At 46.3% G+C, this 14,295-nt stretch overlaps 7 protein-coding genes across 7 annotated transcripts; 3 read left to right on the top strand and 4 right to left on the bottom strand.

Moving 5' to 3' along the window:
• Positions 1-1,141: 1,141 nt before the first annotated feature.
• On the top strand, positions 1,142-1,926 carry F5891DRAFT_1232837 (uncharacterized protein; the record flags this gene model as incomplete). Its single annotated transcript, XM_041369596.1, has 3 exons — positions 1,142-1,297; positions 1,354-1,696; positions 1,751-1,926. 3 exons carry the CDS (start codon positions 1,142-1,144, stop codon positions 1,924-1,926), a joined length of 675 nt encoding a protein of 224 aa, XP_041216430.1.
• A 235-nt stretch (positions 1,927-2,161) lies between these two features.
• Positions 2,162-3,386, bottom strand: F5891DRAFT_1201572 (uncharacterized protein; the record flags this gene model as incomplete). The annotated part of the gene is made up of 7 exons (XM_041368903.1): positions 2,162-2,251; positions 2,323-2,801; positions 2,860-2,925; positions 2,981-3,034; positions 3,105-3,199; positions 3,250-3,310; positions 3,359-3,386. The coding sequence occupies 7 exons, from the start codon at positions 3,384-3,386 to the stop codon at positions 2,162-2,164; spliced, it is 873 nt and encodes a 290-aa protein (XP_041216431.1).
• Positions 3,387-4,224: 838 nt separating this feature from the next.
• Positions 4,225-4,659, bottom strand: F5891DRAFT_969400 (uncharacterized protein; the record flags this gene model as incomplete). Its single annotated transcript, XM_041376321.1, has 1 exon — positions 4,225-4,659. The coding sequence occupies one exon, from the start codon at positions 4,657-4,659 to the stop codon at positions 4,225-4,227; it is 435 nt and encodes a 144-aa protein (XP_041216432.1).
• Positions 4,660-5,169: 510 nt separating this feature from the next.
• Positions 5,170-6,669, bottom strand: F5891DRAFT_989457 (uncharacterized protein; the record flags this gene model as incomplete). The annotated part of the gene is made up of 6 exons (XM_041378063.1): positions 5,170-5,294; positions 5,354-5,504; positions 5,528-6,099; positions 6,253-6,299; positions 6,361-6,594; positions 6,653-6,669. The coding sequence occupies 6 exons, from the start codon at positions 6,667-6,669 to the stop codon at positions 5,170-5,172; spliced, it is 1,146 nt and encodes a 381-aa protein (XP_041216433.1).
• Positions 6,670-6,862: 193 nt separating this feature from the next.
• On the top strand, positions 6,863-7,856 carry F5891DRAFT_1201574 (uncharacterized protein; the record flags this gene model as incomplete). The annotated part of the gene is made up of 5 exons (XM_041368904.1): positions 6,863-6,937; positions 6,988-7,061; positions 7,111-7,155; positions 7,206-7,223; positions 7,274-7,856. 5 exons carry the CDS (start codon positions 6,863-6,865, stop codon positions 7,854-7,856), a joined length of 795 nt encoding a protein of 264 aa, XP_041216434.1.
• Positions 7,857-8,367: 511 nt separating this feature from the next.
• F5891DRAFT_1201575 (uncharacterized protein) lies at positions 8,368-8,676 on the bottom strand (the record flags this gene model as incomplete). The annotated part of the gene is made up of 3 exons (XM_041368905.1): positions 8,368-8,390; positions 8,444-8,588; positions 8,641-8,676. 3 exons carry the CDS (start codon positions 8,674-8,676, stop codon positions 8,368-8,370), a joined length of 204 nt encoding a protein of 67 aa, XP_041216435.1.
• Positions 8,677-10,606: 1,930 nt separating this feature from the next.
• F5891DRAFT_1232838 (uncharacterized protein) lies at positions 10,607-13,935 on the top strand (the record flags this gene model as incomplete). The annotated part of the gene is made up of 9 exons (XM_041369597.1): positions 10,607-10,797; positions 10,849-10,978; positions 11,032-11,080; positions 11,150-11,355; positions 11,411-11,961; positions 12,014-12,390; positions 12,441-12,663; positions 12,720-13,042; positions 13,094-13,935. 9 exons carry the CDS (start codon positions 10,607-10,609, stop codon positions 13,834-13,836), a joined length of 2,793 nt encoding a protein of 930 aa, XP_041216436.1. The 3' UTR covers positions 13,837-13,935.
• Positions 13,936-14,295: the final 360 nt, after the last annotated feature.

Consider the following 14,295-nt stretch of genomic DNA (forward strand, 5'->3'; position numbering starts at 1 on the left):
GACGAAATTTCCGAAACGTGTTCCAGGAAGTATTTGAAGCCATTAAAAGGGGGGACTGACGTAGTCAGCGAAATCGAAAGATGAAGAAGTTGAATGTAATATAGGAAAGAAGAAAGGAAATAGCAAAACGTGGTCACGATGAAGCAAAATTAATTCGGCGCAGTCACAGACTGTGTCAGTACCAGACGGACACCCTGAGGGATGGGACAAGCCCCGCCTGTGCGCAGCTGCATTTTTAGTCAAGGACTGTGTCACGGTGTGTTATTTAATACCGCAGTAACTAGTGTGTTCCTGGGAAGTAGCATGATAAATTTAGTCGCCTAAGTGGTATGCAGTGCCAGCCTCGAGTTTTCAGCGCACCCTGCCAGTGACGGTCGGTCCTAGAGACACTGCCTCATGATTAGTGGTCGCTGAAGTAGTGAATTCGAAGGGGGGGTGGTGCCTTTTTGAGTAAGTGTTAGGTAGGGCGCCGTAGTGGAAGTCCCAGGCCCCAAAGCAGTGTATTATTAATAACTTATGTAAGTACTGTAAGCGCTGCACACAACAACGATGTTTGAATTTCAATGTCCGATAAACGATAAACGAGTTTTAATTGGCTGACTACGCTACTGATGTAATAGGATATGTAGAATTATTAGGTAATCTCTACAATTGAGCTCAGGGACATATATTATTGATACTAATCTTAGCATATCCTCACCCAAGCTTCTCGTACTGTGACAACTTGTTAACCCCCATGGTCAACGTAGAACTCTATGAATACAGATCAAATGACTACCGTCTTTCAACGTTAACTTTTACATCAGGGTTGTCGAGGATGCAGGGTCGATCTGCACAAACCGGACCTTGCCAGTCTCCTGTTACGTCTTCAATGTATCGCATTGAAATATTGATTGTTTACTGATGCCCAGTGTAACAACGGATCATTGGATCCTTGATATCTAACAAGCTCAAGCTGCTGTAGACTTTGAAACGTTCTGTTCCGTGATTGATTGGCCGTCGGAAGTTGAATATTTTCTTGCCGATATTTATATTCTTTTCGGCTTAGCGTTCTGCAAACAGCTGTAATAGGGACGAACTTCCGTAACAGGCAAAGTAGAAAACGCTAAGCAGTGCGAGGCACAATTGACTCCAAACCATCATGTCCGGTCCAGGAGAACAACAGCCTCTCCTCACAGTCCCGTATGGTGAGGATGGTGCGCCCACAGAGCCGCCCAAGGGGACTTTAGACGTCTGGCGCGAGAACATTTCGCGCATTTTAGAGTCCCGGCCATTCCATACACTCATTATTACATCGGTGAGCAGCCGCTGTCAAATATTGTCGCTTCTTGTTGACGTGCAGCACTGCTGTAGATTGTGATTGATGCTACTTGTGTCCTCGCTGATCTCGGATTCACCGTTTTGTCCGATTCTTGCACCCCGCTAGATGAGGGCCCTGCATGGCTCGAAGTTCTGGCCACCATATCCCTTGCCATAACCACGCTCTTTCTTATTGAAATACCAGTTGCCCTCTGGACCTTTGGAATCCGCTTCTACAACCCATTCTCAGATGTTCCGCATTCGACTTTGCATCTGTTTGATGCCGCAATTATCATCACGACTTTCATACTCGAATTTGTCCTCAAAGGACGCCAACGCGAATTGGCTGGTCTGCTGATCATTCTTCGTTTGTGGCGGTTAGTAAAGCTTGTTGGAGGTAATTTCAAGTTAGACCCATTTCTCCCGTCTCGTCTCACGACCTTTCCAACAGGCATTGCCGTAGGAGCTGCGGAACTAGGGGAAGAAACTGCAGAGGAACTCGAAGAGACCAAAAGGCAGCTCGAGGGCACCACAATCGCACTCGCAAAGGCTCGCGAGGAAAATCGCAAGTTACGGGGCCGGGTAGCCTGGTTGGAGACGGGCGGATCCGAAGGAGCCGAGTTTTGAGCCGAAGCTGATCTCATAACACATGCTTTCTGTCACCTATCCTTGGAAAGTCACTAGTCCAGACTGAGGTATTCAAAATTTTACAACTGCATTACGACGGTGGATATTTAATACAGCATTGGTGGTGATACCTAAAGTCCGAGTGAAAGCTAAATATGGTACGGGATACAATTGGATATGTTGATTGGGACAAAAAAATGATTTAAGTGCAAGGATGGTGATCAAAAAGGGGACATTAGAGTTCGGCGTGAAAATTGGCCACGCTCGCGGGTATCCACTCAGACAATCGTGGTCGTGGGATGGGCAGATCAGGATCTGCAATCCTCTTCGGAAAAATGGTGGGTGTCGGTGGCGTCAAAGTTGAGCAGGATGTTTTTTACCCAGCTGCAAATCTACAAAAGTCCCAGAATACTTGGAATCATTCGAACCTGACACCTGTCTGGCACAAGCTTTTGGAGGTGGCAGGGGTACCTTTGGAGGGCTGCTGAACGGCGACAAGCGTTGTGTCAAAAAAGGTTGGTCCACACCACGCCGAGTCTGAAGTTCAAGTTGCTTCGCCCAAGCCGGTCGAGTAGAATCGATGGACGGACAATTGCGGGAAAACAGGATAGGCTTCGAGGGTTCGACGACACGTCCTTCGACTCTATGAAGCCTTTCCCAAGTGTCCACAATGTATTTGGAGATGCTGCAAGAACTGCCGCTTTCAGCCCAAGTGGACGATGAGATTTCCGATAATGGGCGTGAGGGAAGAGAGACAGGTATCGAATCAGCGAGGTTGAACCAAGGAACCGCGTTCACAGGCATTTTCCAAAGGGCAGGCAAGAAATGGACATGAGTTGCTGCCATTACGCATAACGTAACACAATACACGAGCACTATTGTCACATCATCAGTACTAATGCTAGCCATGAGTTATGATTAATGATGACATACTGATGGACGTAGCTAACCAGCTGATCGGCGTAAGTAGTGCTGCAGATGCGCAGATAGTCCACGTGGCTAAAAGAACAAAGGAAGTCAGTTACGCAACAAATCACTGATCAACCATATTTACATTGCGATTGACAAAACGCTGGGGAACGAGCAGTCGTGACATAAATGCTGGCAGCTTCAAATTCCAATGATAGTGTGGTTAGAGGAGGCATAGATCTTAGATGCTATTGCCAGCGATAGCTTACCTAGCTGAAGCACGCCCATCAGTACAGTCCAGCCACACTCAAATCTAACATGGGAAGGCCTCGCTTTCGGGCATATAACCTCCGCCGAATATGCTCTAATGAGAAAAGTCAGGGGATTGTGTAAGGTCAACAACACGATACATACAGGATTGTAAAAGCGAATATGAGGGCAGCGTTTACGACAAGGAATGCTGATGCACCAGGCGCTACAAACATGTCAGTCGAGATCATCACCGCCATACTAGACAACACACCTGGCATCCCAGAAGAAGTAGAGGACATGATATTCCACCCTGCAAATATAGTTGCTAGCAAATTGAAATAAAGGATGAGGGCTGCGTCGATGTTATCTGGCTGAATCACATTTACTGATATCGTATACTTACTGAAAAATACGGCTCGGATGATGATGAAGGAATTCTGCATTTCGTTGGCTCTAATGGTGCTGTTGGTCGTGAAAGAAAGAGTGACGGTAGGGAAAGTCGTGCACTGTTGCACAACTGTGAAAGGTGAAAAACGAAGCCAAGCGGGGATTAACAGAATTATGAGTGACACCTCTCTAGGAGCAAATATGGTTCGGTCCACCAGAGACAAAGGGATCGGTCCACGAAGGATCCCATTAAATATCGACCATTGTCAACGTGGCAAGCGACAAGTATCACATTGTAAAAACAATAACTTGAACGCACACAACAATAAGCTAAATGTGCATTGTCCAAATAAGGAAATTACAGTAACAGGCCATCTGCTTAGCACCTGTGACTCCCGCATAAGGACAGTAATAATAGGCGATAACACATAGGGTTCGCACCTGTAAGACGAGGCAAAATCAGTGTGTCAGAGCCTCCTTCTATATTGTTTGAATAAAGAGGAACTTTATACTGCTAGGATGTAGGTAGCACTGTACTACCACTGGCATGTCGGCAATGCTGTGACGTGTTCCCGGCACTGGCTAATAATATCCGAATGTTCGTGCTCGCTGTGTCGTACGATGAGCTCACGTATCTCATGATGATGTGAACGTATTGGAGGCGCGTTTCGATGCATGGCATTCAAGTAAGTATCACATACATACATAAACCCTCTGTGTCCATAAAGTAAGTAAGGCTATGTAATATCATTATTCATCCTCCTCCTCCTCCTCCTCCTCCTCCTCCTCGTCAGATGACTCTACAAATTCAGCACTTTTTGGGGCTTCCCGAAGCCGAGCAGGGGCCTCCTTCGCCCTCTTTGATGATTTTCGATTATTCTTGTTTGATGTGGGCAGAACCTTGCGCTTCCGAGCTACTCCAGCGTCCGAACACTTTTTTCGTGGCTTGTGAACCACCTCCCCAGCTGACCAGCGTGCATCGAGTTCAGCGGTGTGAGCCTTGACTTCCGCTGGTGACAGAGTGGTCCAAGAGCACATTCTAGTCTTGAGTGCATCCCGAAGCCTGCGAATGTCACCTACTGTGCCAATGTTCGACGGGCTGATAAAGTCGACACCTTCAGGCCATCCTACAAGGTGCACCCCATAGGCTTCGACGATAGCTGTTTCGTAGTTGGTGTAGTTCATAACTATGTCCTTTTTGCCGGTGATTGAGACTGGAGATGATGTTAGATGGGGACAGCGCACACAGACAATGTTGTTGCTCACCCAGGCCCCAATAATCAATTTCCGTACCTGTTTCTGTGCCTCTAAGGAATCACATTCATTGAGATCTATGGGACAATGAACAAGATAAAAAGACAGTGTGAACTAAGACTTACTTTGATTCTGGGTACAAGCCCATTGCTCGTATTGCCTGAGAAAGTCAGCCATGGGGTGCTCGTACACATCCTCCCAAAAATCCTCTGAGTTATCCGTGCCGTGCATGGCACTTTGAGTCGTGTGTTAATGTGACTGCGGACAATGACAATGTTGCATAGATGCCAGTGCGAATTGCAAGTCATCGAGCTTCAAAAAGAGTCAGTTTATTGTAGTCGAGATGAAAGCAAACTCACCTCCTTGACAATCCTCTCTGTCGTGACGAGAACATCCCGTGCAGCTGCCAAATTGTTCGCTCGAATACTGACTACCTTCTTTTCACGATACTCCTCGAGGGCCATGATGTGAGCGGCCTTTTCGTCCTTTGTCAAACTTTTGTTTGAGGGTCATTTGCGACCATGTCGCGAGCTCCGCCAAACTGTATCTAGAGCCTGCAGGTAGATCTAATCAACATAGATAAGTAGCCCAATATCATCAAGAACTAAAAACTCATTCGACTCACCTACGTTCACCTCCATTGCCTTGGCGTGAACAAGGGCATTGATTAATTGACTCTTGCGTGATGTGCGATAGTGTGTCTGACTCCCAATGATATTGTTAATTTGCTTCGGAGTGACGTTGTGAGCCCGTGACAGTGCTTCAATCTTCGTTTTCTGTTGTCCAGATATCCAGCGACGGCATCGTGTAAGCGCTTCATTCTCTCAATCTTTTGGTCCCTCTTGATCTTGCGAGAAGCCTTCTGTGCATCTGTGAGTCGAGGGCGGTGGTGTACGAGGAGGATGATAGGGTGTGTTGGGTTCCGTGCTGCCCAGCTGGATGAATTAGCCTGGCGCAGGGGCTCTGAACTCTCATGACTGAGGGAGTGTGTTTCAGAAGGTTCACCAGGAGGAATATCAGGGGGCGAGTTTGAAGTTGTGACTGGTGGGGTAGCAGGGAGATCGGGGTGCGAGTTTGTGACTAATGAGGGGGTAGGGAGCTGTGGTGTGTTGTTGGTGGCTGTAGTATTGGACGTGAGAGCTGCTATCTCGTCGCTCGTAAGCGGCATGGTGTAGAGTGCTGGGTTGTCCCAATCGATCTCGTTGATCGAGAGAAACTCATCATCGGGATCTTCACTTTCAGTCAGGAGATCTGGGAAGTATCTGGTAGAGGTGGTATTGGTGAAATTGCTGTCACCTTCGCAGTCATTAGCATAGTAGATATAGCTCATGGTAGTCGGTGTGGTGAAGAATTGCTGGTGTGCAGATGTGCCTACAAAATTTGACGGTATGTGTCTATTGGCACGGATGATGCAAACAAACAACACGTCACGCGACATGTGCGTTGCTACAGAGTTATTGCAACATTGATATGAAACCGCTAAGGCCACATGAGGCGGTAGAATGTGATACTGACGAGACGTACCTTTACTGCATGCCTCATGTCCCTGTCTGCTGAATTTTGAGCTGCAACTGCAAACACCACTGGAATATAAAACATAAGCATTGAGCACCGCACCAGAGATCCACTCACAGAGATCGAGTCACTTCCCTCGTCAAGCTGGCGATATATTCGTTGAGGTATATTCGAGCTGATCCGCAGAGCTCAAGCTGGTGATATATTGTCGAGGTATATTCCGAGCTGATCCACGAAATTGACCATATGTTCGTGATTGTGGTCTGATCAGCAAGGTTCGTTGGAGCCTCACAACAATGGGTCATGATGTGCAGAACAACAGCCAGACACCATGGTATCTTTGAGTTGAACCTGGTATGAGTTGCGAGTCAGTTAATCAGTGAGAGCAATATGAATGTAAGCCACTCACAAGATGAGACACGCCATGGCGAAGGCTAAGCTTGGCAGACGTACATAATATTTGGACCAACAACGATTGCCTAATATAGTAATTGAGAATGAGTATTATACTTCCGCACACAACGCACACGGTACCTTGAAACTACGACAGATACTGTCAAACTTGTCGATCATCACCGGTGACCAGACAGCGGTAATCCTGCTGGCACCTGTAATTTTCATGTTGCTAAGGCATATGTTATCGATTATCGATGTCTCGGAGGTTCGTCTTTCGTTCCATCCTTTTGCCAGCATGGTAAGCTCAAACGCCAACATCTGAGTGGTTTTTCTAACACCAAATTCAAGGGTCGTCGGAGCAGATCCTGCAGTCCTTCCTCGAGGCAGCGCATGGCCACACAACGTTGGCTCGCCAAGCCAGGGTAAGTCGACGTACTCAACTCACAGAGAACCTTACTTACCTTCCTTCAGTGTTCGAGACTCTCAAAATGCGAAGGCGTGTGTTCGCACAGCTCGGTGAGCCTATATCCATTCTCAATTTCATTTACTTATGTGAATCCTGGCAGCAATAGAGCAAATCTCAAGTAAGTAAACATTTATCTTTCATTTGAATTCGGTACTAATCGATCAATAGGAAAAAAGGAATCCAGTCTCACGTTGACAGCCCATTCGATGACGAAGGCATGGCTGCCATCGGATCACCCCCATCAGACGGCGAAGATATTGTGGCCATCGGTTCACCCCCATCGCACAACGGTTATGGTCAGTTTAATCATGACGACAGTGTCCTCAGCATGGACAACGATCCATCGGACAGTCATGATCAGTTCGATCATGATGACAGTATCCTCAGCATGGACAACGATCTACCATGCTCTTGTGATGTTCCAACACTGCAAGCACTTGAAATCCTCGTTGGACAATGGCAGAAGGACTGGGGGTCAGAAAGCACCATGTGGAATGAAGTGTTTGATACAGAACTTGCATGCTCTCGCGCAAAGGGAGAATGGGCCACTACTTTATTCTTTGATCAAGTCGCACAACGAGCTATGGATGGGAGGATGCTACTGGAAAGTATTCGGGATGTCGTGCACACACACTGCTCATATTGCAGGGAGCGCCTTAAGTACGATGCCATCCTACTGTACGACTTACTAGTTTTAGTCCTTTCAGAGGTAAAATTCTTCGAAGTCAAACTAGATACAGTACATCACTAGGATTTTTACAATGTAGAAGCCCTTCGAGTACCCAAGTGAATGCAATGGATGAACATAAAACCTACAGATATTGAATGGATAGCGAACGGATAGCAAACGGATAGCGAATTCATAGCGAACTCATAGCGAACATGTGTCTTCGAATCCCCGGCATCCTGAACAACACCATATTATGAATTTTTGAACAAACAGGATGCTTCAATAGCAAGAACCTGACATACAATACATGAGCCGAAGCCGAAACAAAGTGTTATGAGTGTCATTTACGATTACGATGGTGATTCAAGTAGTTGTTATTGCACGAACTCGGATGTCACACTGACGCTGTTCGCTAGTACAGCGATTAAACAATTCATTGTTCAACTACTTAGGCCTTAGGTGCTACACAATACAGACATATTCAACACATTTACGGACTCATGATATCACAGCAGGAGTAAGAGACAAAGTATTTATTCAGTCTACTACGGGTAGCACTCGCAATTCAAACTAAATAATTTAGATCTAGGGGTCAGTGTTGCATGGAGGAATTGTCTGCAAAACGAGATAGGTGTTTCGAGATTATGCAAGAGTGTCCCAAGGCTTACCTTGCATCCGCACTTCGGGAGAATCGTCCAACTTGGACAACATGATTTTGAAGGCTTCGATAGCTGCATCATAATGTTGCGCACCATGCAGCGCTGCATGTGTCAACTGGTATCCAACGTGAGACGAAGGATTGAGTTCGGTCACCTATGCATCGCCAAAGTCAACATAGGCTACAAAAACATAGATGTCATTGCACCTTTTGCGCATTGAGAAGTGCATTCTCCCATAGCATTTTCCCCAACTTTGTGATCAGGTCGAATAGACACTGTAGTACGTACCGATAATCAGTCACGTGAATTGAAAAGCACAAAACCTTACCAACACTAGAGGGCTGTAGATAATGCGAGCACACCAGCGGCGGATTCGGACAAATCTCTCCCTGCGATGTCTTCTTAGATAGATGATCTATAGATAAACACCTATAAAACAAATATCTCCACGGTCAGTGATTCAGACAAATACCAATGACTGATAACGTGGTCGTTCGTGGGTGGCTAGTTGTATACTACCCAAGGTATGTTCAGCTAAGGATACTTCTGCAAGATCATACGATGGTCAATCCAATCTTTGGACTTGACAGGAAAACAAACAAACAATGGTCAGCCCGACAGTATGGCAATGACCAAAAGAATATATGGGTTTCTTCCTCAAGTTCCCTTTCAACAACAGTGCCTTGTACCAACTATACTCCAAAGAAATGGTGCAGAATTACAATGATAAACCCCCTCAGCACAGAACAGGTAGAATCAAAGGTCAAGACTAGTCAAAATGCTTTATTGTAGAACTCTTAGCTCAATATTGAACCTGCTGTCAAGGAACTCTTCTTTGAGTATTCAAACAGACTTAGGAACGGACGTCCTTGGGTTTACTACCAAGTCCCCTCTTCAACGGCTAAAGCCTAGCAGGCACAGAATATCTTGGCTCAGTATCACTACTCAGATGAGTGAGGTCAAGCTTCACTATCAATTCCTAAAGTCTCCCCACTATGCTACTACTGAGTCTTAGGTGGACGTAGAGACAAACGAATATTTTGGATCAGTATTTTTGGACAAAGAACACCAAAGGTCAGTGAAAGTAAAAGAAAAGAAAAAGAATAATAGAAATCAGAATAAAAGTGTGGCTGTACCTTGCTTGCTGGTTGTTGCACACAGTGAGCTCACAGCGGGTCGTTCAGTATGATGAGCTTGCAGTATTACTGTCTCTTGAGAGTGTTCCTCTCAGTCTTGAAACAGTTCTTGACACTGGTACTGACACTTATCACACCTTACTTCACAACTTAGTGTTAGTTGGGCTGAGAAACACCCTACTACCTGCTGGTATCTGCTTTTTTTATTTCAAAAACTGAGGTCATTATATACACATAAATGTGGCTGTGCTACTAGTGTATTCAAGAGTCATCAAGAGTCATAATGAGTCATATGTGCAAGGTGAGTCATAGTGAGTCATAGTAAGTATCTAGAGTGAGTCATAGTGAGTCATATATTCAGAGGGAGTCATAGTGAGTCATTGGGTATTTGCTAAGTCATGTGACCTGTCCAACCCCTGATGACAAATCCAGAAGGAGAGTAAGAAGTGTCACATGATATGAATCCTGTGCGTGGCTGTCTTTGCTTTGCTTTGTTTGAAGGGTGAGAATGACGCGAGCCTAGTATTTAGGGGTTTACTAATGTTTTTCCAGGACAACATATGTGGGAAATATTTTTCACAGTCACCTGACATGTGTGGGATTTTGTCTGGGTCATCACCATGGCTGACTAAGCAAAAATCATCGCAGAATTAAATGTACTAAAATATTCAGGCTGCTGGCATATAAACTTGAAAAAATAAAAAGAAAAGCAAAAAATATTCCCTTAGCCTCAGTCCAACTTCAGATAAAAGGGAAAAGGGTTTCATAGTGGTATTTCAGGGTATTTGACTCATGAGAGAGTATTGGTCGTCCATGCACCGAACCGGTTTGGTGCAGGTCAGCGATCGATTCTGGCATATTGGGTCCTCCAGAGACAAGAACGGGCTGCCCGTCAGGTCTGTGTCGAAGGTGTTCAAGCACCGGGAACTGGTTCAGCAGGCGGCGACTTCCAATGAGCGACGGCAAATACGTCTACAAGGCAAGCCTCAGTACACAAGCCAATTAAACAAGCAAAAAACTAACCTCGTTTATAGCAATGAGCCTTGATGAGCGACGAGCACTGGAAGCTATGAGAGATGTCAGCTGTCCCAATATCGAGGATGATGCGGGATGGCAGGACGATGATTTTGACGATGTCTTGAACGGCACAGAGCCACTGCCCATCAGCCACGCTGGAGGCGAGTTCAGCGACCTTGTCAGAGGTGTTTTAGGAGACTGTTGGAACAAGTGAGCATTATCATTTGAGAGTTAATAACTGACACACACCTTTTTAAACAGAAAGGATCGTGTACGATGCGTCGATAATTGTAGTCGTCATGACCGAATCCTGCACAGGAACCAAGCGTTCGCTGAGCAAATGCCGGCGATGACTGACGCGTATCTTGAATGGAGCCTGGCCAAATATAAGGTAGGCTTCACAGGCTTTTTGACCAACTGCGCTGTGAAGACACACACCTCGAGAACGATACCACCTGTGGACAATGGACAATGAGCGTGGTAGATGTGTTTTGTGAGTGATTGGTTTGATTGGAAGTTATTACATACTAATTAGTGACGGCATGTGTGGGCGCTTCTACAGGCGCTGAGAAAGTGACGCTCCAAATACTGACTACCGACCGCACCATCGCCTCAGCTCTCATTCGTCAAGGCATTTTGCCTTGTTCACCTACATCACCGATGGTGGGGATAACGACGGAAGTCCTCGAGTTTTACCATATCGTACATCTTCGAAGTCCTCACCTTTCCATTCAGGCCTTTGTCAAGTCGCTGTGTGATTTACAGGGGGTAAGTACATTCTTTACTTTATTCTATGTACATGCCTGGCACTGAATTCATCTAGGCCGAATTTCATAGGCACCTATCACGCCAATTCTCCATTGCATTTGACCTGTACCTCCAGGTACGACGTTGCGTGGCGGCAATGGTGGCCAAATCACTTTGCCGTGACTCGCCGGATTGGCGTCTTAAACATGTGTGCCCTGCTTGCACGTATGAGTTAGTGGACGAAGAAGATCTAACATTCAAGCTACTATACGCGATGGATGGCAATGATTCCTTGAAACGAGTGCTCCGACGGTCTTTAGATCATGATGGCGAGTCTCTAGGTCCATCCTCTGAACTTCCTACAGGTCAGCAACTCACCAGTGACCGCTACCTACCCCACACATTTGTCAACCAGTTCGCTTCGGACATATCGGACACCACCGCTGTGGATAATATTATTGTAGAAAACGAGCCTACAGATAACTCCTGCGCCGGGCGATGGAAAAACATGGACGACACCAAGACGAAGAAGGCTTGGGGTATCTATGACGAGACTGGTATATTTGTGGCCGTCTGTCGCCATGGGTTTTCTCTCGTCATCGCAGACATGGTGCAGAGCGGTGAGCTGTAAGTAATGTCTGTTGTATGCTATTTTTTAAATTAATAACTGTCTCAATAGTGTGAAGTATCCTCTGGCTGTCGTGTCAAAATTGATGGACGTGTTCGGGAAACAATTGGGTGGTGGATACGATATAGGTTGTCAGTTCAAGACGACACTTGACAACAGTTCCATTGGACCTCTCGCACGCTCACTGCAACACACTTGTCTCGTTGGTGCCTTCCATGGGCATGCGCACAGGCGATTGTGCCAGCTTTTCTCACTTACTACTTACATCAAAGGTTTAGGACTCGAGGACCTGGAAACGTGCGAACGGACATTTTCTAAATCTAATTCCCTAGCGTCCACACTACGTTATGCAAGTGTATTCCATCGACAACAGGCCATTGACGCCTATTTCGAGCACAACGACAACTTCGAAGTATACACCAATCTTTGTAAGCTGTTCATTGTAAGACGTGATCACGTGCTGACATAATTTTCGTAGCCGATTTTTTATACAGCAACTACAAGCAGGCACTTGCTATCTTGAATGATGGTAATGCGACCCTTCCAACGCTTATACGAGATCTCAAAATCCCGGATGAGACTGTTTTCGAGCAATGGCTGGAGGAAGAGAAGGTATATCTACAAAGTCTGACGCGAGAACCTGAGGACGAAACGTTGCAGATGGAATATTGGCAAAAGTTGACGAGTCTTACTGCGAGCAAGTGAGTTCAGTTTCCGAGGTACGGGCCTTGCACTCGCTGACACAACATTTGCATAGGGAGGCTCTGGACGCTGCAATGTCAGCTTTCCAGGGCTCATCTCACCTGGAGGCTGCCTCGTATGATGTGCAGGCAAAAAACACCCAGAAAGCCGAAACTGCGCGACGGCACACCCTGGAGGATTATGAGAGGCACATTAAAGTCGTTCAAGCACTCGAGTGCAAGCTTGAGGTCGAGAAACGCTGGACTCCCGAAGATCCACAATGGCAGAAAGTTGGAAGACTCGTTGCAAACCAGAAATACCAGCGTGCACTGGATCGCCTCGAAGGATTAATTGTGGCACGCATATTTGAGCTGACGAAGATGAATCGGGCAGGCACAGGTGAGTTTTCGGGATATCTTGTTTGCAACGCTAATTCTAATACTACATAAGGCTATAAACTAAGGAAGCATATAGCTAAAGCACTACAGACTCGTTCTGTCGCTATCCGATCTGCTCTAAACACGTACAACTCCATCGCCAGCTCGATGTACCCCCCACGCCAGACTCTCAAGTGGGAAGATGTTGTGGAGTACGCATTTCTCGCAGACTTCGATCTGCTACATGACACGCGTGCAGACGTGTCTCGACATCCTTGGTCATCACCCGGTGCTCGTAGCGCGATGGACCTATACTTCAAAATGTGTCGGGCACGTGAGGAGATACAACGCTTGAATATCGAGACACGACGCCTAGCGACATATATACAAGATGAGGACATTTATCTGCGGAGGTGCGAAGATCAATTGAAGGATGCAAACCCGGCTCTTGCCCATCAGGTTGTGTTACATCGAAATATTCGAGGACGATTCAACTCACAGCATTTGAACCGGCTCTACAATATATCTAGGCTCAGTGGTTTCAGCGGGATAATAACACCAGGTGCCAGCATTAACACCAGTCTCGGGGACAGCGCCAGCACACCAAACGCGTGGATCCCATCAGCGCTACTTACAGAACACATGCCGTTAGATAAAGGTGCATCCGTAGATTCAGACACCCAAGATGATTTGGATGGCGAGGAAGAGGAAGAGGAAGTAGCAGAGGAAGTATCAAGGAGTCTTCAAGATGTCCTACGCATTGCTGATGATTTCTCGCAGCTTGAACTTCATGGCAATACTGACGATGAGAGTTAGTATAGTCCGAGTCTAGTTTACATATGCTATTGTACTGATACACGTACGTGATACTTACTTGAATGCCATGCGTCGAAACGCGCCTTCAATACGTTCACATCATCATGAGATACGTGAGCTCATCGTACGACACAGCGAGCACGAACATTCGGATATTATTAGCCGGTGCCGGGAACACGTCACAGCATTGCCGACATGCCGGTGGTAGTACAGTGCTACCTACGTCCTAGCAGTATAAAGTTCCTCTTTATTCAAACAATATAGAAGGAGGCTCTGACACGCTGATTTTGCCTCGTCTTACAGGTGCGAACCCTATGTGTTATCGCCTATTATTACTGTCCTTATGCGGGAGTCACAGGTGCCTCTGCATATTTCTTACATACGCTCGTCCTAGTTGCCATATTCTCCAAGGCACCGCGATGGTCAGGGCTTTCTTCATGGCCGCAAATAATCTGTCAA

The sequence above is a fragment of the Suillus fuscotomentosus genome (genome assembly GCF_016647785.1).
Source record: "Suillus fuscotomentosus strain FC203 chromosome Unknown F5891scaffold_310, whole genome shotgun sequence".
Taxonomy (NCBI): domain Eukaryota; kingdom Fungi; phylum Basidiomycota; class Agaricomycetes; order Boletales; family Suillaceae; genus Suillus; species Suillus fuscotomentosus.